The following is a 27,408-nucleotide window of genomic DNA, read 5'->3' as shown; positions in this document are numbered from 1 at the left end:
TGGCGCAGCGGTTTAGCGCCTGCCTTTGGCCCGGGGCGCGATCCTGGAGGCCCGGGATCGAATCCCACATCGGGCTCCCGGTGCATGGAGCCTGCTTCTCCCTCTGCCTATGTCTCTGCCTCTCTCTCTCTGTGTGTGACTATCATAAATAAATTAAAAAAAAAAAAACAAAAAAAACAAAAACAAAAACAGTTCTTTAATGTTCTGTGTTTTGGACCAATTAAAAAATACCTGATTTTCAAATTACATTTATTTTAATGATGAAGTATTAATCTGTGCTATCAAGGACAGTCGTTTAATTAAATGTTAGTGAAGAATGCACAGGTATACAAAATAAGACAAGGGATAATAAGAATTTTAAGATATAGCACACATTTCATAAAGAGCTTATAGTAATAGCTTTATTTAGGTATAGACATGAAAAAATTATATAGTGCTTTTATTTTTTTTTATTTTTTATTTTTTTTAATTTTTATTTTTATTTATGATAGTTACAGAGAGAGAGAGAGGCAGAGACACAGGCAGAGGGAGAAGCAGGCTCCATGCACCGGGAGCCCAATGTGGGATTCGATCCCGGGTCTCCAGGATCGCGCCCCTGGGCCAAAGGCAGGCGCCAAACCGCTGCGCCACCCAGGGATCCCTATATAGTGCTTTTAGATCAGAGTAAAGACACTGGTCAAGAGATGGCACATAAAGTTTATCTCATACTCAAAATTAGTAGAGTGCAGAGTGAAGTGATCTGTATCTAAGGAGAGAGAAAAAGAACTATGGATTGGTGAAGGCCTGTACAAATTTAAGTTTCTGAGGAAAATGGATTCAATTTGCATCTAGATGATGGAGAAAAGGAAGAAAATTCTTCTTGGCCTGTCACTGTGCATTTCTGGTTACAAACTTTGACATGTTTTGGCTAATTAGCTTTCTACTTCAGTATTCCAAATTAAAATAATTTAAAAATTATAAAAACTAAGGATTCATATTATTTAGCATACCTACTAGTTGACATCACATTTTTTGTTGCTCTTCATATGTGAGAGCCTAGAAAGAATAATGAAATCAAAGCATTATTCTAAAATACTTTTTTGCATTGTTCCTCTTCACCTTTCTTTCCCTGTTACACTTGACATTTTCTTAGATAAATCATAAAAGATTTAAAAAATCCTTTTAGTTTGGAAACAGAATGTATTAATAAATTTTCTATTACTTTAGTCAGTTTGTTTTTGTTTTTGTTTTTAAGATTTTATTTATTCATGAGAGACACAGAGAGAGAGGCAGAGACACAGGCAGAGGGAGAAGCAGGCTCCATGCAGGGAGCCCGATGTGGGACTTGATCCCGGGACTCCTGGATCTTGCCCTGAGCCAAAAGCAGACGCTCAACCATTGAGTCACCCAGGTGTCCCTAGACATGCAGTTTTGCATTTGGTTAGAACCTACAACCTACAAAATATTCCATACTTTCAAAGTATTTTGGATTTAAGTTGTAATACATACTCCTCCAAAGTGGGTCTTTGCAAGGACAGGAAAGGTGAAGAAATTTATTTTTACCACAGGCCCATTCATTTATATAGAATTAGTTTACCAATCATTTCAATAGATAATAAAAAAGACTTTTGATAGGAATCTTTATAATGACACAGTTTTGGAACTTAGTCTTCTCTACCACATTTCATCCCTTTGGATATAGCTTTAATTTTGCCATCTAACTTGACATCAATAAAAATAGAGTAGGTAAGATCACATTGAATTATTCCTGATTTCCAGTTGCTGAAAAGTTATAGGAGGTGTATACTATGTTAAAAACATTTATTTATTTGGAAGAAAGTTACAATATATAGTTTAAAAATATAGTAACATAAAAATATATGTAAGACATATATATCAAATATAGTATTTATAATATATACTTGGTATATTTTATATTTATTACTTACATATAAAAATATAGTTCATAGTTTAAAACTAGATTCAGGGAGGTAGTTTGATAAACTGACATAGCATTTAGTATTAATCATTATATCTTAAGAATTATACTATTTTATTCCTCATGATGTGCACACTCAGGGTTCCACCCTCCTTGGAGGTGTGTTTGTCATTATAAACATAGTTCAATAATTTTGTTTCTACTGCATCTCAAGTTTTTTTAAAGTAATATTTGTAAATTAAAATTGAAATGAAAAGTAGTTCCATTTTTTCTTCATTAAACAGACTCCCTTTAATAAGTGTTGCACTGATTCAAGGTCGGGCATTAGGTGGAGGAGCAGAGGTTACTACAGCATGTGATTTCAGGTAAGATGAAAATTGCTTTACTCCCTCCACAAATAAAATCAAGAAACTCAAACTTATTTTTTGTGCAAATATAAATGTTATTTATATTCTTAAACAGGATGATCAGTTCATGAGCATTTTCATTTTCTTCTTGTCAGTTTATTAAAGTAGATAATTTTATTCAATCTAGTATAGTTCTATCATTACTTTGTTACTGTGCATTTTTAAAAAGTTAGTAAGGGAAAATGATTTTGAACAAGTTAAACCCAAGTTAGCAAAATTCCTGGAGAAGGAAGTCAAGGAAATATATGAAACTTTAAGATTCAAAAGAACTATACAGAGAAGAAAAAAAAAAAAGAGAGAATGAAGAAAGAGGCACTGCTGTAATTGTCCTCCTACCAATAAATGTAGGTTCTCTGAGGTCCATTTTTTATCTTTACTGTGATTGGTAGTACTACTGTGGAGCTTTTGGGCGGATTAGGGGAGAAAAATTAGAGAAAATTAGAGAGAAATAGAGAGCATGAGTGAGGAGAGTAGGAACAGAAGGAGAGGAAAAACAGAAAATCCCAAGTAGACTCTGTGCTGAGCTCAGACTGACACACTTCAGCCTCTCTAATACAGAAGGTAGTATATATCACATAATTGGAGATAAAATCACAAAATAGTAAAGAGTCTGAGCACTGGAGTTAAGATACATTTAGGTTCAATCCCAATTTGCCATTTTATCTACAGTCAATCCTTGAATAACCCTACTTTGGCTGTGCAGGTCCACTTATACATGGATTTTTCTTAATAAATACAGAACATTATTGTAAGTGTATTTTCTCTTCTATGGTTTTCTTTTCTGTTTTTTTTTTTTTTTTCAAGATTTTAAAAATTTATTTTAGAGAGAGCTAGAGAGCATGAATGGGGGTAGGGGCAGAAGGAGAGGGAACAAGAGAATCCCAAGACTCCATGCTGAGCTCAGAGCCCGAAGCAGGGCTTGATCCCAGGACCTAGAGTTCATGACTTGGGCTGAGGTCAAGAGTCAGATGCTTAATTGACTGAGCCACCCAGGCACCCCTCTTCCTTATGGTTTTCTTAATAACATTTTTTTCCCCTCTGGCTTACTTCATTGTAAGAATATAGTACATAATACATATAACATACAAAATATATGTTAATCAACTGTTTATGTTATCAGTAAGGGTTTCGGTCAACAGTAGGCTATTAGTGGTTAAGTTTTGGGAGAGTCAAAAGTTCTATACAGATTTTTGACTGCATGGGAGGGGGTAAGTGCCCCTAAACCCCACATTGTTCAAGGGTCAACTGTATTTGACTATTTATCTATCTATCTATCTATCTATTCTGTATTTGACTTTAAATAAGTATTTTATCTGAGTCTCATTTCTTCGTAAAATAAAAATAATCTCTGCTAAATGCTTATAGATTTAAATGATTTAATGAATATGTAGATGTTTGGCATAACACTTAACCTAGGTACACACTGATATACACATGATATTGATGACCTTACTACTCTCATACTTCTACATAAATGCCAGTATGGTAATATTTCAGCATAGTTTTAAAATTATTATTTATTTATTTTATGTTTTAGAGAGAGAGCACACAGTTGAGGAGGGTAGAGGGAGAGGGAGAGAGAGAACCACAGGAGGCTTCATGCCCAGCAAGGAGCCTGACTCAGGGCTCAATCTCATGACCCTGAGATCATGATCTGAGCCAAAACCAAGAGTTGTATTTTAAACCAACTGAGTCACCCAGGTGCCCTGGCATGATTTTAAACTTATTAATTCTCCTTTCACTGGGGATGATTTTCAACCTTAAGGCTAATCTTGGTCTCGCTGCTCCTTTCCTATTCCTTATTGATCCTGGAAGGATCACTTAGAGACTTTCCATGTTTAAATTTTTGACTCTCCCTTTGAGACTTAAAGCGAAAGCTGTTCCTCTCTGGCATGTAGGGCAGTAGGCTAGAAGAAAAAAGATGGTGACTAATTCAGCTTTTTCATTCCCTTTCAACTCTGTTTCTTTGATTCACAGATTTTCATTTTTTTTTTTTAAGATTTTATTTATTTATTCATGAGAGACACACACAGAGAGAGAGGCAGAGACACAGGCAGAGGGAGAAGCAGGCTCCATGCATCCATGCAGGGAACCTGATGCGGGACTCGATCCCGGGACTCCTCCCAGGATCATGCCCTGGGCCAAATGCAGGCGCTAAATCGCTGAGCCACCCAGGGATTCCCCTAAAAGCCCCCTTTTCAAATCCTGTCTGACTCCTATAGGATTATAATACAGTCCCCTCGTTGCGACCATCCAACTCTAAACAATATGTTTAGGTTTTACTTAAAAGTGTGTGAGCGCTGCATTTAGCATCATGAGTGTTACTAGTCTGCTTCTAGAGTGCCAGGAATACAATGAGGCCTACATCCTGCCAGTGTTGAAGAGGCAGGAAGCAGGGGCGTCTGCATGGAAGCCCCAAGGGAGCAGCAGCCCTTACACAGGAAGTGAGGAAATGTCTTCCTTGACTACAGAGAAGGGGATGATGAGATGACAGCGGCTGAGGAGCCCCTGACTGTTGACAGCATCTGTGGGCAGCCTACTTTCTGTCCTCCCAATTTTATTTTTAATTACTCAATGCCAGTTTATTTGGGTTAAAAAATTGTTGCTTGGGAAACAGAAGCAAACCCACTATGTCCTGAAGTACGAAATGCAAACCAAACCACTGGTATGTGACATCCATTGAATTTGGAGACCTGGGGCGTCTCCTCCGTCAGCTCTTCTGTACCCCCACCGTTTACCCAGATCCTCTGGATGTTGATTCCAGAGTCCAGACGCTGATCGGGAACTCTCGGTCAAGGGCGACCTGGATTGAGATATGTTTGTATTTTAGGGTTAGAGTTAGAGGGAGAGAACAGAAGAGAGGAGAGAGATTTATGGACTGCATTCACTGTATGATCCAAAGGAACCCTAATTATTCAAAAAGGCCTTCCTCAAAGTTGTGTATTTCTCTGTTAGCCTAAAAAGCTTGTTTTTTAAGCTATGATGATATAAAGAGGGGGACATTTGAGAGCAGAAAGCACATAGGAGCTCTTTATTTATACTTTCTTGAAATTCCACATTTTAGATGTTAGGCCCATGTCTTTTTTGTGACATTTTAGTCTTAAGATGTCTGAGATGACTATAAAGCAATTTGGGTTCTCATTGTATCACACACAGACCACTGCAGCTGCTTCCAAGACAAAATGGGAACCTGTGTTACCATAATACAGGTTAAGAATGGGAACATTGTCAGCACTCCTGAAGTCTCCTACAAGCCCCTCCTAAGTCACAGCCCCCTTATTTCCATCTAAGGGAAACTACTACCCTAAATTCTATGATAATTAATTTCTTTTATTATGAAAGTACTTGTTTCCTTATTTCCTAAGAAAATAAAATTAACTGGGGCACCTGGGGGACTCAGTCAGGTAAGCGTCTGCCTTTTCAGCTCAGGTCATGATTCTGGCCGGGGTCCTGGTATCGAGCCCCTCATTGGGCTCCCTGCTCAGCAGGGGCTCTGTTTCTCCCTCTGCTTGTCAGTCTGCCTGCTTCTGCGCTCTCTCTCTCTCTGTCAAAGAAATAAATTAAATCTTAAAAAAAAATCTGAAAAAGTCTTTTAAAAAAAGGAAATTAACTATTCTATAACTGATATGTTCTGTTTTTCTTTTTGAACTCTATAAATGGCATCACATAGTACTAGAAATAGTATGAGGAAAGATTCACCACGTTTATGTATACAAAGTATTCTTTTTCTTTATTATGATTTATGACTCAGGTTCCAATTTATCAGTTGAAATATATCACTTTGTATTCACATAAGTAGATATATTAAAATAGTTTTAGTGTATAAGACAGTTTATGAAGATCTTAGCCTCTTTGTACTCTGACCTAGGGAGGAATCTTGAACACAGCAGAAAGCACTCCTTTCTGTGACAGTGCCCTCTGCCGTCGTCACTGCAGGTTGCATTACGATACTACATTGGATTCTGTGAAGAGGAAGTGGTCGTTGGCTTTATGGATGATGTGAGGCTAAATTTAAAATGATCTGTGTGTGAAAGGATTACTTTTCTCACTTTATGCTGAAATACAGGCAGTTTTTAACATGTAATTTAAATAATTTTTTATAATATATGTAATATATTAAAAATGTATATTTAAATGTCTGATATATTTAAGGAATTCTAAGCTGTATGTGAACATGCATTTTTACATTCAAAAATCCTCTGCATAAAAGTAAATACAAATTAAGCCTTACAGGTATCTCCTGGATATCTTTTTATTTTATTTTTTAAAAGATTTTATTTATTCATGAGAGACACAGGGAGAGAGAGAGACATAGACACAGGCAGAGGGAGAAGCAGGCTCCATGCAGGGAGCCTGACATGGGGCTCGATCCCAGAACCCCAGGATACACCCCGGGCCGAAGGCAGGTGCTTAACCGCTGAGCCACCCAGGGATCCCCCTCTTCTGGATATCTTAACGTAGAGCCCGGTGTTCGTCTGTAAGCATGTATTAGACTTATTAGACTTTAGCATTATCCTTCATAGTCATTCCTGATCTGTGTTTGGATAGTTGGGGTTTTAGGACAAAAGGCAAAATCACAGGAAAAGATAGTCAGAGACTACTTGGTCTCGTGTGTCCTGGGGTCTCATAAAATATGTACTTTCTTGGTTATGAGATATCTGAGGGTGCTTGCCCTCATCAGCTAGAGCTAGTAATATACCAGATACGTCCACCTTGCCAGTGAAGACATGCTCATTTGTGGCTCCACTACTTGGTATGGATAGGCCCTCATGTTAAAGTACATTCAGCTGAGTCACTCATTAAACATATGTTTAGCTCCCATATGTACTAGACACTGCCATTCAAGAAACTTACATGTCTTGGGATTTTGTTTCATTTTTATAGTTATATAGTTTTACTGCATTTTACAAAATTATTGATTTCACCATCCACGAGAAGTTGCGAACAAATGGTAGAAACTGATCCTTTACAATAGAACTTTGAAGAGCACTATCTTCAACTCTTCAGGCATTTTTAACCTACATACTCCCCAGAAAAGTTCTTAGAAGTTAGATGCCGAAACAGAGGACTGCACACTGATGTACCTTACTAGCCACAGGTACAAGGAGGTGGTAGGTCAACGGAGGTACTCTAGCTGGTCTTTCCTCCAACATTGTTGGTTATCTTCTATGACAAATTGCTTTGTTATTCTAAAAATATCTGCTTGCTCGGAAAGAACACCAAAAGCTTTCATAGCATCCTACTGAAAAGATAAGTTCCTTCCTCAAGGGTTATATGTTAGCCTTTTTTAGCTTGTTTAACTTTCTTACCTTGGAGAATTGCCTGGAATTCACTCAACTAGGATTTTCATCCCTGCTGCTCTTCCATTACCCATGGGAAATATTTCAGAAGATGAGAGGTACACTGATTATGAATATTCCAAAGAAATGAGCTCATGCAGCGTTCTGGCTATCTCGAAACCCTCTAGGCACCAGCTGATCATATGCGTAATGAATTAATATTTCAGAGTTCAGGAACCATCAAGTCTACTTGGTACCTACAGACCCCTATATTAAATTGCATTCAGTTGAGTCAGTTTTCATATAAAATGTTCTTAGAGAAAATGGCATTTTAAAACCTTTTTTTTTTTAAAGATTTTATTTATTCATGAGAGACACACACACACACACACAGAGGGAGAGAGAGAGAGAGAGAGAGAGAGAGGCAGGCAGAGACACAGGCAGAGGGAGAAGCAGGCTCCATGCCAGGAGCCTAACATGGGACTCGATCCCAGGTCTCCAGGATCAGGCTCCAGGCCAAAGGTGGTGCTAAACCGCTGAGCCACCGGGGCTGCCCTTTTAAAAACATTTTTAAAAGCAAAACACTAACTTATCAAGTAAAAAATTGATATTCCTTAGTGCTCAGAATCTAGTCATTCAAACATTATGTTTCCCTTTTAGTGACAAAATTGATATGAGGAAACAAAAAGCTAGAACTGTGATAATTTGCTTCTAATTTTTAACCCTAATTAAAATATTTAGAATGGAATAAAAATTAAGAAATAAAAATACTTATTTGAGTTTTAGTTTTCTACTGCAGCCATAACAAATTACCACAAATTTAGTGGCTTAAAACAACATAATTTCTCTCACCAGTGTATAGTCTGAAGTCTGGCTGGGCTCAACTGGTTTCTCTAAACCTGGTCACAAAAGGCCAAAATCAGTATGTTGGCAGCACTGGGTTCTGGAGACTCAGGGAGAAACCAGGGCCAGGCTCATCCTGATTCCACCCCGCAGATTTCAGTTCTCTGCACGTGTAGGACATTTCAGTTCTCTGCACGTGTTCTCCATGAGGACTGACTATCAGCTGCGAACCATTCTCTGCACCTAGGGGATGTCTGCATTCCTTCTCGAGTTTTCTATGTGGCCCCCTATGGCAGTGGGGAGTTGAGTTTCTCTCATACTTTGAGTTTTTGTCATTCACCTTTCTGCTGCATCTCTGTAACTCCAGCTGGAGAAAGTTCTGTGCTTTTAAGAACTCATGTGGGTAAATTGGGCTCACTCAGATAACCTCCCTTTTTTAGTGTATTGTAATCCTAAAATTCCATCTGCAGAGCTTCTTTGCTTATGCGAAGTGCAGGTGCAGGGGTTCCGGGGACTAGGGCACGGCCATCTTCGTGGGAGCATTCTGCCTACGACATGTGGGCTTGGCACAGAGAATATAGTTGTCACCTTTCACCCATTTGGGCACTAAATGAAAATCGGTAACTTTATTACTCTAAAGTCACCTTTGTAAATTTTTCTTTAAATTTTATTTAGATTCTTTTTGGAAAACATCAATAATAGTCGCTATGTATGTCAAATTGATAAAGGCTCACTCATACTTTTTTTTTTTTTTTTAAGATTTTATGTATTTGAGAGAGCAGAGTGAGAGCACATGAGCAGGGGCTGGGGAGGGGCAGAGGGGGAAGGAGAAGTCGCTGAGCAGGGAGCCCACGTGGGATTCGACCCCAGGACCCTAAGACCATGACCTGAATGGAAGGCAGATGCTTAACTGACAGAGCCACCCAGGTGCCTCATATTTTAAGAGTAATCATAATATGGTTTCTTAGATTGGTTTTAAGCTCAAAATTCTGGAATGTGCTTTAGGAGGGACTTAGAACACTCATTCCTTTATTCCACTTTCTGATTCGACATCATTCAAAGAGGGGAGTGAGGAAGGACAGAGAGAAAAGAAAAATCTCAAAACTACCCTAGAAAAGAGAAAATGACAGACTCAGACTACTTGGCTTTTAGCATCAATTTTTGGCAAGCAAAACCATGTAGATACTTTAATAACATATCTAATATTTAATTTTTTGTTACTGAATTTGGTGCAAGACAAAGTAGAACTGCATTTTTTCGTTTGGAAATAATTAGAAACTTGTAGAAAACGTTCAGGAATGATATAAAGAATTTCCCTATACTATTCACTTAGTTTTTACATTTTTAACATTTTGATATTTCGTTTTAATTTTGTCTCTCATATATGTGTACATACATCTATATATGTAAGTGTATATATTTTTTCTGAGAAATTTTAGAGTAGGTTGCAAACATCTTGCCCTTTAATGTTTTATACACGCATATACACATATATGTAGGAGAATGAGTATTGTCTTACATAACCTCAGTACTGTTGTCAGATGCAGGAAATTTAACACCAATGCAGAACTTTTATCTGGTATACTGTGTGTGCGCCAGTTTTGTCAGTTAGACAATGGTGTCCAGGACAGCGCTGCTTTCCTCTCTTGCAGGATCATGTATTGCATTTAGCTGTCGAGGTTTCTTCACTCTCTTTCCATCTGGAGGAGTTCTTCAGCTTGCCTTTGTCTTTCATGACATTGACGTTTTAAAGAAAACAGACTAGGTTTGCTTTTTGTGTTTTAATAAATTAGTCTTCATTTTGAGGATTTCTGGTATTTTCTCATTATTGGATTCAGGTTATATGTCTGGATAACATCCATGCAAAAATGAGTGAGAGCACATGAGCAGGGGCTGGGGAGAGGCAGAGATGATACAATGATACTGTTCCTGAGGTATCACATCTGGATGCAACCAGGTGTTTCTTCTGCCTCTTGTTGGTGATGCTAATTTTGATTACCCACTCCAAACACTAGAGTATTTCCCCTTTGCGATAATAAATAATACTTGAGAGATGCTTGCAGGCAAGTCTAATACTCTGTTTTTCGCCAAACTTTCTCCACTGGATTTAGCATTCCTTGATGATTCTTTCTGAAACCATCTTTACTATGATGATTGTGTGTTTGTGTTTCTCTAACTTCATTCATCCATGTGTATCACTTGTCATGGTATTCTAAAGAAAAGTCCTCTTAGCCCCTTTCCCTGCATGTGTGTGTATGTATGTGTATATTTATCATCAGTGTGGACTAATAAATAAATGCTTGTTTTCAGTGGTTTATGGTTCATTACTGTCCTTGATTGTTCTGATGCTTCAGTTGTCCCAGATTTGGCCAGTGGGAAGCCTTTCACACTGGCTTTTGTATCCTTTTGATATGCCCTATCATTCATTCATTCATTCATCCATCCATCCATCCATCCATCCATCCATTCATTCAAATGCCTCCTTAAGTTTCTGAGTACAAGATACTCTAGGCATCTTATACCTTCCTCTTTCTGACCGTAGATTTAGACATACCTCATAGGAGCACTGCTGTTTTTTTTTTTTCCCCCCTTGGGGAAGGGGGGGGGGGTTGAGTGCTGGTTCTTTTAACTAGGAAATAATATTTTTAAAAACCAAGACCTGGATGCCTGGTGGTGCTCTCATTGCTACTGGTATCGTGGTTTCTGGACTCTTTTAGCAAACAAAGCTACAGCATGCATTCATTTAATCCATTTGTTCATTAGAGATCGTGAATTTCTACTTGGTATCTCCCAATCCAGTCTATTCTCACAAATTTGTTCTCTCCTCCCATTCCCTACTGTACCTCCTGCAACACAGCGCCCCTGGCTTTACTTCACCATATTTACAGTAACATCACCATTTGAAAAGAGTTCAAGATTTGCCCATTGTTCTTTGTTTCTTTGTCTCCTAGACTAAGGGTAAATAAAGTATTGCATCATATTCGAAAGTAACTTGAATTAGTTCCCTGTTGCTTTTCCTCCTTCAGTGTGGTTGTTATTCATTTGAAATACTTGTTTAGCTCATTTAGTTTTTGTATTCATTTTTAATTTTTTTCTTTCTTCCCATCCCTGTTGATTGAATTTTGTTTTTAATATGTACACTGTTGTGATGAATAGCTGTGTGTATTTTTTGGTATTATTAACGGTGTATCTTAAGGATCAGTTCTAGGAGAATGGCTGAATCAAAGGTGAAATGAATGTTTAGTTTCATTAGATATTGCCAAATTCTCTTCCATAGGGAATACACCATTCTTAAAATTTTCTATAATCTGTTTGACTCGGCCTTGCCAGCAAAGGCTACTGTTAAGCTTTTGAATGTTTGTCGGTCTAACAGGTGAGGATAGTGTTTCTGTATAGCTTTTACATGCATTTCTCTTAAAGTAAGTTAGGTTGATCATATTTACATGTGGTTAAGAAACATTTATATATTTTTTTGTGAAATACCTATTCATGTTTTGCTTATTTCTCTACAGAATATTTGGCTTTTTTCCCCTTAATTTTTTATAAGTTCTTTAAATATTACGGATATTTGCCATTTTTGATGATAAATTTTTTATGTATTCAGCTTTTTTTTGTCCAGCTTCTCATTGTGTCTTTTGTCTTTGCTTATGTTTTATTTGTTTTTCCCATGCGAGCATTTGTTTTATTGTAGTTCTATTTATCCATTCTTTCTTCTATTGCATTTGGATTTGAGTTCTTTTTAAAAAGTCTTCCATATGTCCAGATTATAGAGGAATTCAGTTATGTTTTTTTCTAGTACTTGTGGATAGTCTTGTGTTTTATTTATATACCTAATCCATTCTTGAGTTTATTTTTATGGAGTAATGAATGTTATTTTCTCTTTTTCCCAAATGGCTATCCTTTTGTTTCAATACTATTTCTTTAAGAAGGTTCCTCTGTGGATATCACTATCATATCACAAACTTATCAGATACTTGATGTATCTTATGCTAGATACTAGATCTTACCATGTAATAGATCTAGCTCTCTCTCAAATAAAATCCTAAAAAAAAATATGTAATTGGAAGGTTTTTTTCAAAGTATTTTGCTCTTGTTGCTGTTGAAAACTGAGTTTTCTCTTCCATTATGTCATCTAATTTCTTTTTTGTGTATAGGATGAAGGTTATTTTATGGCAATTTTATATGCTGCTACCTTCCTGAATTTTTCTGTTGCTTGAATTGGTTTTATCATTGATTCTTTAGTCTTCCAATTATACAATAGAGATAGTTTCATTTTGTCCCAATTATTATTTCTCTGATAGTTTCCTGTTTTTACTGTTTCAGTGAATACCTGCAGTATAATGTTAAACAGTAGTAGAGAGATTTGCCATCTTTGCTTTCTTTTTTTTTTTTTTCATCCTTGCTTTCTTGTTCCTGATCTTTGTGGACATACATCTAGTGTTTCTCACCACCTATCTTTTTTTTTTTTTAAGATTATTTTATTTTATTTTATTTTATTTTTTTAAAGATTTTATTTATTTATTAGAGAGAGAGAGAGAGAGAGAGAGAGAGAGGAGGAGACATGGGTAGAGGGAGAAGCAGGCTCCATGCAGGGAGTCCAACGTGGGACTTGATCCTGGGTCTCCAGGATCATGCCCCGGGCCGAAGGCAGTGCTAAACCGCTAAGCCACCAGGGCTGCCCAAGATTTATTTATTTTAGAGAGAGAGAGAGTTTGTAGGTGGGTGGGGGAGCAAGGGGTAGGGGGAGATGGAGACAGACAATCTAAAGCAGACTCCCCACTGAATGTGGAGCCTGGCATGAGGCTTGAGATCATTATGACTTTGAGATCATGACACATGCCAAAATGAAGAGTTGGATACTTAAAGTAAGATCCTAGCTGTAGGATTGAGGTTCGTATTTGTATATATTTGTATATAGATTAATGCTAAAGAATATCCTTCCATTCCTATTCTTTTAAGAGTTTTGAGGTACTGAATTTCATCTAAATACTTTTTACCAACTATAAAGATAAATGATTTTTCTTCTTAGACCTATTAATATGATTATAATAATTGATTTCTAACGTCAATTAAAGTATAAATCCCTTTTACTCAGGGTGTGTGATTTCCTTAATATGGTGTTGAAATGTATTTGATAATATTTAGGATTTTTGTTTTGATATTTGTGTTAATTATCAATTGCTGGGTAATAAATCACCTCAAAACTTACAGCTTAAAACATAAACATTTATTATTTCCAGGGGTCAGGAATTTGCATGTGGCTTGGCTGGGTGCCTCTGGCTCAGGTCTGTCATGAGGCTGTAATCAAGATGTCAGCCAGGACTCAACTGAGGGAAGATTGTGTCGAAACTCACTCGAGAGGCTGTGGGCAGGTCCTCACTGACTATTGCTGGGATAGGAGTTTCTTGGGCTTGCCTGGGCTTGCCACAGGGCTATTCACAACCTAGAAGCTTGCTTCCCCCAAATTGAGGAGGTTCTAAGAGAAAGAGAATAGAAAGACAGAAACCCACAATCTTGGAAGGGGCATCCCATTTCTTTTCCTATGTTGTTTATTAGATCAGGGTCACTAGGGGTCACTAGGTCCAGTCCACATTCAAGGGGAAAAGATGACATACACAAGGATGTAAATACCAGGGGCAGTGATCATTGGGTGTCATCTTGGAGACTGCACACTTGAATAGACAAATATTGGTCTAATTTAATTTTTTGTGTTATATGTAGCAGACTTAGGTATTAATGTTACGCTTCATTAAAAAAATTGGAATGTTTCTTTCATTTTCTATCTCAGATGGCATCAGAACTACATAGTCTGTAAAGATTTGGTAAACCCTGTGAAACCATCTGGGTCTGGTACCTTTTTGCTTTTGATAAGTCCAGTGGCATTATAATTATTTTGACTTATAAGTTTTTTATTGTTTTTTGCTTAGAGGTCCCGAGGTTTCTCTATATGTAAAGTCTAATACTTTATTAGGATATGTCTGAGGTGATTCTTTAGAGTCCATTTTCCCAGGTATCCAGTGAATGCTTTCAATATTTGTTTTATCAGTTTCAGTTATTCATATAGGACTTCTTGCTTATTTCTCTAACTCCTTTTTCTTCTTCTTCTTTTTTTTTTTAACCAATTCTCATTCTCTTGGTCATTTTCCTGCTTTTTAAAAATGCCCTACAGCCTGGGTGGCTCAGCGGTTTAGCGCCGCCTTCAGCCCAGGGTGTGATCCTGGAGGCCTGGGATCGAGTCCCACGTCGGCTCCCTGCATGGAGCCTGCTTCTCCCTCTGCCTCTCTCTCTGTCTCTCATGAATAAATAAAAAATCTTAAAAATATATATATTAAATTTTTATTCAAACGTATTCTTCTCTTTTTCTTTTATTTTTCTTGAGTTCAGTTTTATCTCCCAGCCCCTATTCGTGTGTGTGTGTTTATGTGTGTGTCTAGGGGTTGATTTCCACTCCAGGTTTTTAAATTCCTGGTTCACAGGGTGCCTGGCTCAGATGGTTAAGCATCTGACTCTTGATTTCGGTTCAGGTCATGATCTCAGGGTTGTGAGACCAAGCCCCATGTGTGTGCTAGGTTCTGTGCTAGGCATAGAGCCTGCTTAAGATTCTCCCCCTACTCCCATCCCCACTCCTCTCTCTCATATGTGTGCTCTCTCAAAAATATGCTTAAATTTCTGACTCAAGATTTTTTTAAAAATTTTTTCATAACTATGCTATTTGAAGATGTTGAATTAATTTTGGAATGATCATGACCAGTTTTTCTTCTATTTCGTGTTTTTTTTTCCTGGGGAGGGAGTACTTTTCATCAGCTGAAATGTTTGAATTTACGTGTTCTGCTTTATTCTTACAGTAGCTTTTTATAGGATTAGCTTGATATTTTCTGAGTATTTTGTGGCTAGGATTCCTAATTTGAGAGTGCCAACTTCTCACAGTTTAGTTTTTGAATGGATGCATTAGTCACACAGTGGATTTCCAAATAGGAGAGGAGTCCTTTTGTTTCTACAGAATCCTTATTTTTATTCTCTAATTTTTTTCTTTTATTTCTCCAAGGGAACCACCCCTTCTCTACTTAATCTGGGTCTTTCTTCAGAAGCTGTGCTTACTCAAACTATCAGTTTTACCCTTTATCTTCAAGCTCCTTTTCTATAGCCAGTACTATGGACTACCAAATCCCCAATTTGCACTTAAGTTTTTAGAACATAGTGTTGGATTTTCTCTTCTGGGGGTGATTTTGACTGTACTTCCTCAGTCTTCCATTTTCCTGTCCTGTTTTATACAGATGTCCTAAGCCTCCTCTTTATCAGTTTGTGCCTATTGGCTTACAACAGCAGCAGGAAATAATTTTTTAATTTGATGTTTATTTCTGTACTTAAAGGCAATTTCAAGGATACAGTATTCTGTGTCTCTGAGTAATCCCGTTGGTGTGGTTTTCTTTCACTCCTTGTTAATTTTGTAATTTGGGGGACGATGTGTGGAAAGATTAGGACTCAAATCAGCAGCAAGCTTCCAGACCAATCCCTGAAATCTTAGTTTTTAAAACTTAGATTTATCAGTCAGGTTTTCCAAACATTTAAGAAAGAAAGAACATCAATCTTACACACACTGTTCATTGAATAGAAAAGGAAGTTATACTTCCCAGCTCTTTTTTTCCCCACTCTTTTAATGAGTACAGTATTTATTCCAAAACCTAGAAATGAAATTATAAGAAAGCCAATTATAGGCTAGTCCCATAAACATAAATATAAAAATCCTTTACAGAGTATTACCAAATTTAATCGAAGGGCTTATTCTAGAAATTCAAGATTGGTTTAACCTTGAAACCAATTAGTGTAATATACCATATTAACAAAAAAGGGAGATAGATCGTTACAATCTGATAGATGCAAAAGCATTTGATAGAATTCAACATCCATACATGATAGAAACTCTTAGCACACCAGGAAAGAACTGTCTTAATCTTATAAAGAACATTTACAAAAATCCTACAGCAAATATCTCATTGAAAGCTTTCCCTCTGACATCAGGAACAAGGAGAGTACTGTCACTATACTAGATATCCTAGTCAGTTCAGTAAAACAAGATTAAGGAAATTATAAGGATTGGATTTTAAGAAAGCCTACTATTCACATATGACAACATTGTGATCCAAATATATATATATATATATATATATATATATATATATATATATATATATAGCTAATCTTTTAGAATTAATAAGTGAATTTTGTAAGTTTTCTGGCTGCAAGGTTAATAAAAATTAAACATTTCTATATTCCAGCAGCAAACAAATAAATAACAAAATTTAAAGAACAATAACATTCAGAGTAGCTTTTTTTTTTTAAATTTTATTTATTTATTCAGGAAAGACAGCAAGAGAGAGGCAGAGACACAGGCAGAGGGAAAAGTGGGCTCCATGCAGGAAGCCCGATGTGGGACTCGATCCCAGGATCCAAGGATCATGCCCTGAAGGCAGACGCTCAACTGCTGAGCCACCCAGGTGTCCCTCAGAGTAGCTTTAGAAAAAAAAAAAAAACAGCTAGGAACAAATCAAAAGGCATGTCAGGATTCTACATTGAAAGCTAGAAAACAACACTGAGAGAATTTGTTTTAAAATATTTTATTTATTTATTCATGAGAGACACACAGAGAGAGGCAGAGACACAGGCAGAGGGAGAAGCAGGCTCCCATGCAGGGAGCCCAGTGTGGGACTCGATCCCAGGACCCCAGGGTCACGACCTGATCTGAAGGCAGACATTCAACCACTGAGCCACGCAGGTGCCTCCAATACTGAGAGAAATTAAAGAAGACCCAAATAAATGGTGAAATAGAAATATACCATGTCCATGGAATAAAAGACTCAATATTGTAAAGATTCACCTCTCCCCCCAAATAATCCACAGATTCAATGTAGTTCCAAAAGAAATCTCAGCAAGTTGGTGTGTGTGTGTGTGTGTGTGTGTATGTATCGACAGTCTTTAAAATTCATATGGGAATGCAGAGTACCAGGAGGAACTACTGTAGTCACAAAGAACAAAGTTGGCTTATACCTACCATAAAACCTGTTATAAAACTAATTTAAACAGATGCTTTTTGTACATACAAGGATAGAGAAACTGACCAATAGAGTTCAGAAACATCCAAAATGTAGGGTTATTTAAGACAAACGTGACGCTTTTAGTGCATTAGGAAAGAATGGTCTCTTTAGTAAGTATATGTATATGTGTAAAGTCAATTCAAGATGAATTCCAGATATAAAAGTTAAAGGTAACACAGTGGAACTGTTTGAAAAAAACAGGAGAATATATGGTCTTGAAGTATTCAAGGATTTCTAAAACAGGACACAATGATCACTAACCATAAATAAAGAAATTGATAAATTGGACTGTAGTAATAACTTCTATCAACATATAACTAAAATAATGAAAATGCAGCCTGCAGAGGGAGAGATTATCTCAATATTTATATCTTGACAAAAGACATAGTTAGAATATATAAAGAACTCTTCCAAAGCTGTAAGACAGACAACCCAGTTAAAATAAATGGGCAGAAAACTCAAACTGACTTTTCCGAGGATATTTGAGTGGCCCAAAAAATATGGTTGAAAAGCACTGAAACTTTTTAGCCATTAAGGAAATGCAAATTGAAATGACGCCTTTTTATTACAGTCCCACAAGAAAAACTAAGATGAAAAAGATAGAATATGTCAAGTGTTATCAAGGGTGTGAAGCAACTGTAGCTCTCAGAAGAGTACTAATGGGAATATAAGGTGGCACAATGGAAAATGCCCAGTATCTGCTAACACAGAATGTCACATAGTGTGACATAGTAATTCTATTCCTGTGTATCTGTGGTTGACAGAATAATGGCCTTCCAAAAATATCTGTATCCTAAGCCGTGGAACCTGTGAGTATGTTACATCGTATGGTCAGGGAGAGTTAGGTTGTAGGTGAATATAAGGTTGATACTCAGCTGACTTTAAAGCAGAGGGATTATCCTGGTGGGTGGGCCCAGTGTAACTACAAGGGTCCTAAAAATGCTATAGAAGGATGCTGAAAAGTTCAGTGTCAGAAAATGAGGGTTAGTGACAGAGTTTATGCAGTGTGAGGAGGATGTAACCCATCGGTGCAGGCTTTGGAGATGGAGGAGTGTGGCCATGAGCCAAGAATTGTGGGCAGGCTCTAGAAGCTGGGAAAGGCAAGCAAGTGGACTCCCCTGGAGCCTCCAGAACAGAATGCAGCCCTACTGAGTTCTTGATTTTAAATTAGTCTTTTGTTGAACTTTTAACCTACAAGACTATAATAGAAAGCTGGAGGCATCAGAATTCTGGACTTCAAGCTGTATTACAAAGCTGTGATCCTCATGACAGTGTGGTACTGGCACAAAAACAGACACAGAGATCAATGGAATAGACTAGAGAACCCAGAAATGGTTCTGTCATCAACTCATCTTTGACAAAGCAGGAAAGACTATCCAATGGAAAAAGGACAGTCTCTTCAATAAATGGGGCTGGGAGAATTGGACAGCCATGGGCAGAAGAATTAAACTGGACCACTTCCTTACACCACACACAAAGACAAATTCAAAATGGATGGAAGACCTAAATGTGAGACAGAAATCCATCAAAATCCTAGAGGAGAACACAGGCAGCAACCTCTTTCACCTCGGCTACAGCAGCTTCTTGCTAGGCCCATCTCCAAAGGCAAGGGAAACAAAAGCAAAAATTAACTATTGGGACTTCATCGGATAAAAAGCTTTTGCACAGCAAAGGAAATAATAAAACTAAAAGGGATAGGAGAAGGTATTCGCAAATGACATAACAGATAAAGGGCTGGTGTCCAAAATCTATAAAGAACTTATCAAATACATCACCCCAAAAAACAAAACAAAAAAATCTAGTCAAGAAATGGGCAGAAGACATGAACAGACATTTCTCCAAAAAAGACCTACAAGTGGCCAACAGACATGTGAAAAATGCTCTGCATCACTCGGCATCAGGGAAATACAAATCAAAACCACAATGAGAAACCACCTCACACCTCTCAGAAGAGCTAAAATTAACACGTCAGGAAATGTTAGATGTTGGAGAGGCTGTGGAGACAGAGGAGCCCTATTACAGTGTTGGTGGGCTTGAAAGCTGGTGCAGCCACTCTGGAAAACAGTGTGGAGGGTCCTCAAGTTAAAAATAGAGCTGCCCTACGACCCAGCAATTGCACTACTGGGGATTTACCCCAAAGATACAGATGTAGTGATCTGAGCGAGCACCTGCACCCCAGTGTTTATAACAGCAAAGTCCACAGTAGCCAAACTATGAAAGACCCCAGATGTCCATTGGCGGATGGATGGATAAAGATGTGGTGTATATATCCTAATACGATGGAATGTTACTGGGCCATCAAAAAGAATGAAATCTTACCATTTGCCATGACGTTGGTGGAACTAGGGGGGATTATGCTAAGTGCAGTTAAGTCCGAGAGAGACAGATACCGTAAGCTTTCATTCATACGTCTTTTAAGAAACAAAATAGATGAACACAGGGGAAGGGAAGGAAAAATAAGATAAAAACAAAGGGAGGCACCCATAAGAGACTTTTAACAGTAGAAAACAAACTGAGGGCTACTGGAGGGGAGGGGGGTGGGGGATAGGGTAATAGGGTGATGGGCATTAAGGAGGGCACCTGATGTCATGACCACTGGGTGTTCTATGCAATGGATGAATCACTAAATTCTGCCCCAGAAACTAATAACACACTATGTTAACTAGATTGAATTTAAATAAAAAAAAACCCTAATATAAATCCAATAGAAATATATACAAATGTTATCTACAGACAGGTTCTAGAATGTTCATAGCACCATTCATACATTCATAGTAGCTAAAAACAGGAAACAACTCTAAAGGTCCTTCAGCAGTGGAAATGATAAATCAGAGTAGACAAGTTTTTTTATTTTTTTTATTTTTATTTTTTTTAAGATTTTATTTATTAATTCATGAGAGACAGAGAGAGACAGAGGCAGAGGCAGAGGGAGAAGCAGGCCCCATGCAGGGAGCCCAACGTGGGGCTCGATCCCGGGACTCCAGGATCATGCCCTGGGCCAAAGGCAGGCACTAAACCGCTGTGCCACGCAGGGATCCCCCAGAGTAGACAGGGCTAATTGAACTATCTTAATGGCTCATGTCATCACACTAGGTTAGTTGGATAGACTCATTTTCAATATAGAAATTACCTGCCAAATACTGAACAGTTTAAGCGTGGTGCTGGCAGTCAGGTGGACTGTCTTTGTGGTACTGGACATAAAACTGAAATACTGCTTCATGCAGAAGCTTACTGTTGGATCAACATATTGAGTATTTATTAAAAGTTAAATCAGGGATCCCTGGGTGGCGCAGCGGTTTAGCGCCTGCCTTTGGCCCAGGGCGCGATCCTGGAGACCCGGGGATCGAATCCCACGTCGGGCTCCTGGTGCATGGAGCCTGCTTCTCTCTCTGCCTGTGTCTCTGCCTCTCTCTCTCTCTCTGTGACTATCATAAAAAAAAAAAAAAAAAAAAAAAAAAAAAAAAGTTAAATCATGCACGGAAAGGATTCTCACTAACTTCAGGATATTGGCTGCCGCTGGAGAGAGAAAGAAGCCGGGAAGAGAAGGGAAAAGGATGACAGAAAAGAGTTCAGAAATCAATGTGGCAAAGTGTTAACATCTGCAAAATCTGGGGAGCGGGTACATAAGTTTATTATTTTCTGTGTATTTGAAATATTTTGTAATTCGGAAAAAGTTCTTAACAGCATACACGAATCCCGCCAACTGTAATACACACCTGCTTCCGCAGTCAGGCCTTGACTCGGTTTCTGTGCGGGTGGCTTCTTTGAAGTGGCGGCTCAGCAGGGAGCCAGTCGTGCCTTCATATCCTGGTTTTACCGCGTGGATATTGGAGGAAACAGCAACCGCGTCCGGTTCTGGAGTGCGGGTCCGGTGTCTGCGCTCCCGAGCTCTGGATCCCCGACAGGCTAGCCCCTAGGCGGCGCTCCTGACAGCCCCCTGGGGTGGGAGGCGCTGGGCCCGGCGGAGCCTCCTGCTCCGTCCTGCTGGGATGGTTTCCTCTGCGGAGCCTCTACCTACTGGCGGCTCGCACGGGGGGTGCAGGGGTCCGTGGTGGGAAGCCACGGGGTGCCTGGAGGGCGGCCGCCGCAGTGGGCCTCGCTGGCGGCGCTGGAGGGCGGGCGGGAGGCCGGAGCTTGGCGGCTCGGCTCGGCCTGGTGGAGCGAACGGAGGTCGGCTGGGCCCCTGGGCGCCCCTGCCCGTGGGCGCCCCTGCCCGTGGGCGCTCCTGCCCGTGGGCGCCCCTGCCCGTGGGCGCCCCTGCCCCTGGGTGCCCCTGCCCGTGGGTGCCCCTGCCCGTGGGCGCTCCTGCCCGTGGGCGCCCCTGCCCTTGGCGCCAGGCCCCGGGGTGCCGGCCCACGCCGTTGCGCGCGCTCCCTGGAAGCTGGCCCGGTTCGTGTGCCGCGGACGGGCACGGGCTGTCAGTGTGTTGGCCTCCCTCATGGTCCTCTTAATTTCTTGTCTCCAGCTTCCTTTTTTGTTTGTTTTTAATATGGTGCGGGGCATCCACCGTACGTGCCCGTCGCGCACTGCTCAGTGAGGCCTGGCCCCACGGCGGGCCGGCCCTTGGCAGTCGGCCTCGGGGAGGGGGCAGCGAGGACTCGTGGGCGCGGGGCCGGTGCCCTGCCTGCTGCCGGTTGGCCCGAGGGCCCTCGCCAGTGCCGTGAGGGCCCGGGGTTGGCGGCGGGACGTTACCCTGGATTGTCGGGGGACCTTCAGGCAGTGAAGACGTGAGGCGGGCTGGGAAGTGAGCGAGGAGGGGCGTGGGGCCCGGCCGGGGAGGCCCGTAGGGGGAAGAGCCCCCAGGGTGCGCGGCCCCACGGGGACCCGCTGAGCTCCTCCGGCAGCCCCAGGAACCAACGACACAGGCGGCGAGATTTTTAAAATGTTTCTTGCATTTTCTAATTGTAAAGGGACATTGCTCGTTCTAGTAACCACGCCCCCGGGGGCCGTGCTGACCGCGGGTTAGGGTCGGTCGGGGCGGGCCGGAGGGTGGCAGGTCCCCGCGCCCCGAGCACCCCTCGGCGCCTGTCCAGTCCGGGGCTGTGCGGGACAGGAGCTGCAGCCCCCTTCCCGAGGCACCTGCCAGCGCTGGGCGTGCTCTCTTCAGGTTTTTTTTTAAATAGATACTTTTTTATTTTAAAAAGCTAGGATCATATGGTGTATAGTTTATAAAATGATGGCGTTCTAGCATTGAATATACCCGAAACCATGAGTCTACCAAGTACAAGATATTCCATCGATACGGATACACTAACGTATCCTCTTCTGGTGCTTTCCCGTTTTTCCTTGTTATGATTAATGTCGCGACAACTGCCTTATACGCAAGGCTTTGCCACATTTCAGATTATTCCCTTAGAATGAATCCCGTGAGCAGTTCAAGTACTTCATCAAGGGTAAGAAAATGTCCAGAGTCTTTCATACGTTAGTGCCACGTTATCCTTCAGGAAAGATTCGGCCCCTTTATCCTAGTGCCAGCAGCCGAGGAGCATCTGTGCGAGAGCACCCTGTCTTATCAGGGGTATAATCTTTTAAAACCGCTTTTCTCATTTTGATAATGAAAAATCAAGTTTTAATTTGCATTTTTAAGAGGTTTTTGGTAATGCAGAAATGTTCATGTTCATTGGTGTGCGCGTGGGAATTGTCTGCAGTTTTGTTTCCTGTGTTTCTTTGGAAGATCAAGGGTTTAGCTGTGCTATGCGGGATGAAACCTGCCTGTCTCTGTGCGCAGCAGTGGTGAGCCCCGGCCCGGCCTGGCGTGGGAAGGAGCGTGGGAAGGCCCGTGGGAAGGGCGGGCGAGCTACCCGGGGTCGCCCCGCCCCAAAAATACTAGCTGAGTCCATACAGTGCCGAGTGCCCGCTCAGGGACGCGGGGACAGCCTGGGGTCCTTCCAGAGCCCTGACCGCGGTCGGCACGGGTCGGGTAGGACTGTGCGTGTCGCCGCTGCCCCCGCGGGACCGCTTGAGGGCGAGCAGGGGGCGGTGAAGCTTCCCCCGCCCCCGCCCCCGCCGCAGGCCCCTTAGAGGTGAGCTCCGCCGCAAGGCGCGGCCGGGGCCGGTGTGCTCCCGGGAGGGACCTTGGGCTCCTGGGGCCGCTTTGTCAGGACTTGCCGGGACGTGAGGTCGGGGAGGAAGCTGGGCCGAGGCCGCCGTGCAGGCGCCCCCGCCCAGGTGGACCCCGCAGGGACTGTTAGCTCACATCGCCGTGGGCTTGTCCTCCCGGTGCTTACCGCCCTGTAAAAGGACCGAGCAGTTTCTGCGCCCAGACTACAGTTGATGGAAATGACTGTTTCTGCACTGAGGGGTCGCTTGGCGGGATGAGCACAGGCGTTACACTATATGTTGGGAAATCGAACTTCAAGTTAAAAAAAAAATATATGTAGCAATAAAATCAATGTTTCCAAACTTTAGATTTATGACATTGTATTACTGTTACTGTATTGGTGACAGGCCTTCCTTAAAATTTGAAAATATTTGTGCTTTTACTTGTATTACATAGTATTCCTTAGGTTAATCTTAGATGTGTCTGTGTTTTCTGGTGTTTTTTAAAATTTATTTAAACTCAGTTTGCCAACATTAAGTCTAACACCCAGTGCTCATCCCATCAGGTACCCTCCTCAGTGCCTGTCACCCAGTCACCTCATTCCCTTCCTCCTCCCCTTCTGTAACCCTTTCTGTGTTTCCCAGAGTTAGGAGTCTCTTACAGTTTGACTTCCTCTCAATTTTTTTAAATCAACTTGGCAATATTTACTTTAGGCTTATCTATAAACATGGTGTGTATGTCTCTGAGGCAGGACAGTACAACCATCATTTGTCGGTATTCCCCGTGTAAGTATAGTTCTTTCACTTTCAGTACTTTAGGGATCAAGCCCTTTTAATAACTACAGGAAACCACTTTATACTCATCTTGTAGCAGAAACATTGCCGTTACTCGTAGTGACCCTGCTGTCAACGCAGCCACCTTCCTAGAAGCCAGTACCCATAGCTTACAGTATGTCGGGCCCTGCGAGGCCACAAAATATACACATCTATATTCCAAATAAAAGTGTAATACTGCCCCGTGGATGGGACTGAGGCAGATTTCACAGTGACGGTTTTTTAAACACACAAATGCAATCCAGGATTCCTTCTGTTTAGATGAATTCTAGCAAATAGATTCTAAGCACCTTTATATATTAACTCACTTAATATTCCTAATTGTATGGCATAAGTACTATTATTCTATTTTATAAACAAGCACACTGAAGCCCAGAGGTAAGTAGTTTAGTCTTTCTCATCATCTTTATATCATGAGTCTTTTTCTTTGCTGTATTTCGGGGTGTCGTATGCAGCCCATCTGTCCTCAGAGCCCGGCAGTCTCCGTTAAGCTACGCACTTTGCATCAAAGGCTTGTGGTCTCCCAACACAATTACTTACAAGAGTTCACGGGTGCCTGGGGGTCCCAGTGGCGAGGTTCACCTTTGACCCAGGTCCTGACCCCTGGGTCAAGTCCCACGTCGGGCTTCCTGAGAGGAGCCTGCTTCTCCCTCTGCCTGTGTCTCTGCCTCTCTCTGTGTGTCTCTCAGGAATAAATAAATAAAACCTTAAAAAAATATTTTTTAAAGCTCAGACATGACCTTGGGTCCACACTGGAGGTTTGCACGGTGATTGCTCGGGGTGCGCGGTCACCCACCTACCGGCCGGGCCCCACGTGGGGTCTGTGGCGTCGGGCTGCGACTGCTCTGCGGTCTTCCCCAGGGCCAAGGAGGGGCACCGGCCCCCGTGTCCTCTCCCCAGTCCCAGGGAGGCTCCGGCACACGCAGTCGCCGCCCTGCCGGGGTCCAGGGTGGGGCCTCGCGGGGGTGTCTGGGTCTTGTTCCCCTGCAGGCTGGGGACATCGGTGCGCGCCCCAGGGTCGCCTCCCCAGGGTGGCCTCCCGGGCTGGCTGGAGCGCTGGTGGCGTCTTGACCCCGTGGCCCACGGCCCTTTCCTGGGTCCCAAAGGACTGTGAAGGGAGCGCAGGGCTTGCTGGCTGGGCCCGCGGCCCCCAGCCGGTCGGCCCCGTAGGTGGTGCTCCTCGTGCTCCCCGCGGGCTCCCTGTACTCCCTGTGGGCTCCCCGCGGGCTCGCGCGAGCACCGTGTAGACGCCGGGCCTAGAGCCAGTTCTTGAGAGCCATGGGCCTGCACTCTGGGGGCGGTCTGGCGGGCGTTTAGAGCGGGCGGGCGTTTAGGAGCGAGGCCGCCCCCCAGGCCCGGCCGCGGTGCGGACTCACTCACGGAGGTTCGCCCTTGTCTTGCAGGCTCATGACCGCGGACGGCGAGATCAGGTTCGTCCACAGGGAGATGGGCATCGTGCCGAGCTGGGGCGGCGGCACCCGCCTCGTGGAGCTGCTGGGCGCCCGGCAGGCCCTCAAGGTGCTAAGCGGCGCCCTCCCCCTGGACGCCGCCAGGGCCCTGAGCCTGGGCATGGTGGAGGAGGTGCTGCGTGCCTCGGACGAGGCCAGCTGTCTGCAGGAGGCGCGAGCCTGGCTCGGGCAGTTCACCCAGGGGCCTCCCCAAGTCATCAGAGCCTTGAAAAGGTCGGTGTCTTCCAGCAGAGAGCTCTGTTTGGAGGAGGCCTTACAGATGGAAAAGGAGCTTGTAGGAACGGTGTGGGGCGGACCTGCAAACAGAGAGGCCATTGCTAGGAAAGGAAAATTTAATAAGTAGGGGGACGAAATACCGGGCTCCAGGGGAGCTCCAGTGCTGGACACTCACAGGCGTTCAACCAGAATTACTTTAAAGGCTACGCTAGTGTTTGATTTTTTGTAGTTTTTTTCAATCACTGACTTACTGATCTAGTTTTCCATATATCTGGGTAATCATCAAGTAATCTGAAACATTTCGCTAGAATATATAACACTTTTGGCCTAAAAATTATCATAAGTTGCCACAGTAATTCTTACACTGTAACCAAAGACCAGTTTTTAAAAGGAAACACCTTTCCACAAACCTATCCCTGGGTTATTTTTCGTACTACTTTTTCTGTTTTACCTGGAAATAATTTACAAAAATAACGTACTGAGATTTGCACTAAAGAACAAAAGTGGAGGGGAGTCAGGGACAGTAAGAAGAGGTATGATTGGGGACCCCTGGGGGGCTCAGCGGTTTAGCACCACCTTCTGCCCAGGCCGTGACCCCAGGGTCCTGGGATCGAGTTCCACGTTGGGCTTCCTGGAGGGAGCCTGCTTCTCCCTCTGCCTGTGTCTCTCATGAATAAATAAATAAAATCTTAAAAAAAAAAAAAAAAAAGGTATGATCAACCATTTTCTTCAGCTCTAACTAGCTGGGAGGTAATGAAGATTTGGGGAGGGGCACCTGGCTGGGCCAGTCATTGGGGCATGTGACTCTTGATCATGGGGTTGTTGAGTTTGACCCCCACACACTGGGTGTAGAAATCATTTAAAAACAAATAAAAAAAATAAAATCTTTATAAAGAAAGAATTGGGGAATGGCTCGTCTTTTAATTTTTTAATGGCCCCTCCTTCAATAAAAATGCTACTCCCTCTCCCCCCCGAACTTGGGAGTCTTATTTGGTGTTTTAATAATTAGTTTTCTACTTTAAATTACCTACTAGGGGCCCCTGGGTGGCTCAGCGGTTGAGTGTCTGCCCTTGGCTCAGGGCGTGATCCTGGAGTCCCTGGATCGAGTCCCGTATCAGGCTCCCTGCATGGAGCCTGCTTCTCCCTCTGCCTGTGTCTCTGCCTCTCTGTGTGTCTCACGAATAAATAAAATTAAAAATAATCACGTACTAAACAATATCCATCTTGTGGGAAGTCTACGGACTATAAAATTTGCCAGGATGTATATGCCCTGGGATTTCCAAACTACTAGTAAAAATACTACTGCTTATG

The 27,408-nt window shown here is 41.8% G+C and overlaps 1 protein-coding gene across 8 annotated transcripts in view; it reads left to right on the top strand.

Annotated features, from left to right (window-relative positions):
• Positions 1-26,806, top strand: part of ECHDC1 (ethylmalonyl-CoA decarboxylase 1) — a 60,433-nt gene extending 33,627 nt beyond the window's left edge. For 7 of the 8 annotated variants that reach the window (XM_072833458.1, XM_072833470.1, XM_072833491.1 and 4 more), the window contains 2 exons: positions 2,203-2,283; positions 25,816-26,806. In XM_072833458.1, coding sequence (XP_072689559.1) covers positions 2,203-2,283; positions 25,816-26,224 — 490 coding nt within the window. In that variant the 3' untranslated portion in view covers positions 26,225-26,806. The remainder of the gene's footprint in view (positions 1-2,202; positions 2,284-25,815) is intronic. The other variant, XM_072833432.1, reaches the window with a different exon arrangement.
• The last annotated feature ends 602 nt before the right edge of the window (positions 26,807-27,408 follow it).

This window comes from Canis lupus, chromosome 1, assembly GCF_048164855.1.
Source record: "Canis lupus baileyi chromosome 1, mCanLup2.hap1, whole genome shotgun sequence".
In the NCBI taxonomy this organism is placed as follows: Eukaryota; Metazoa; Chordata; class Mammalia; order Carnivora; family Canidae; genus Canis; species Canis lupus.
Note: the sequence above shows the minus strand (reverse complement) of the source record. Positions and strands in the feature narration are given on the sequence as shown.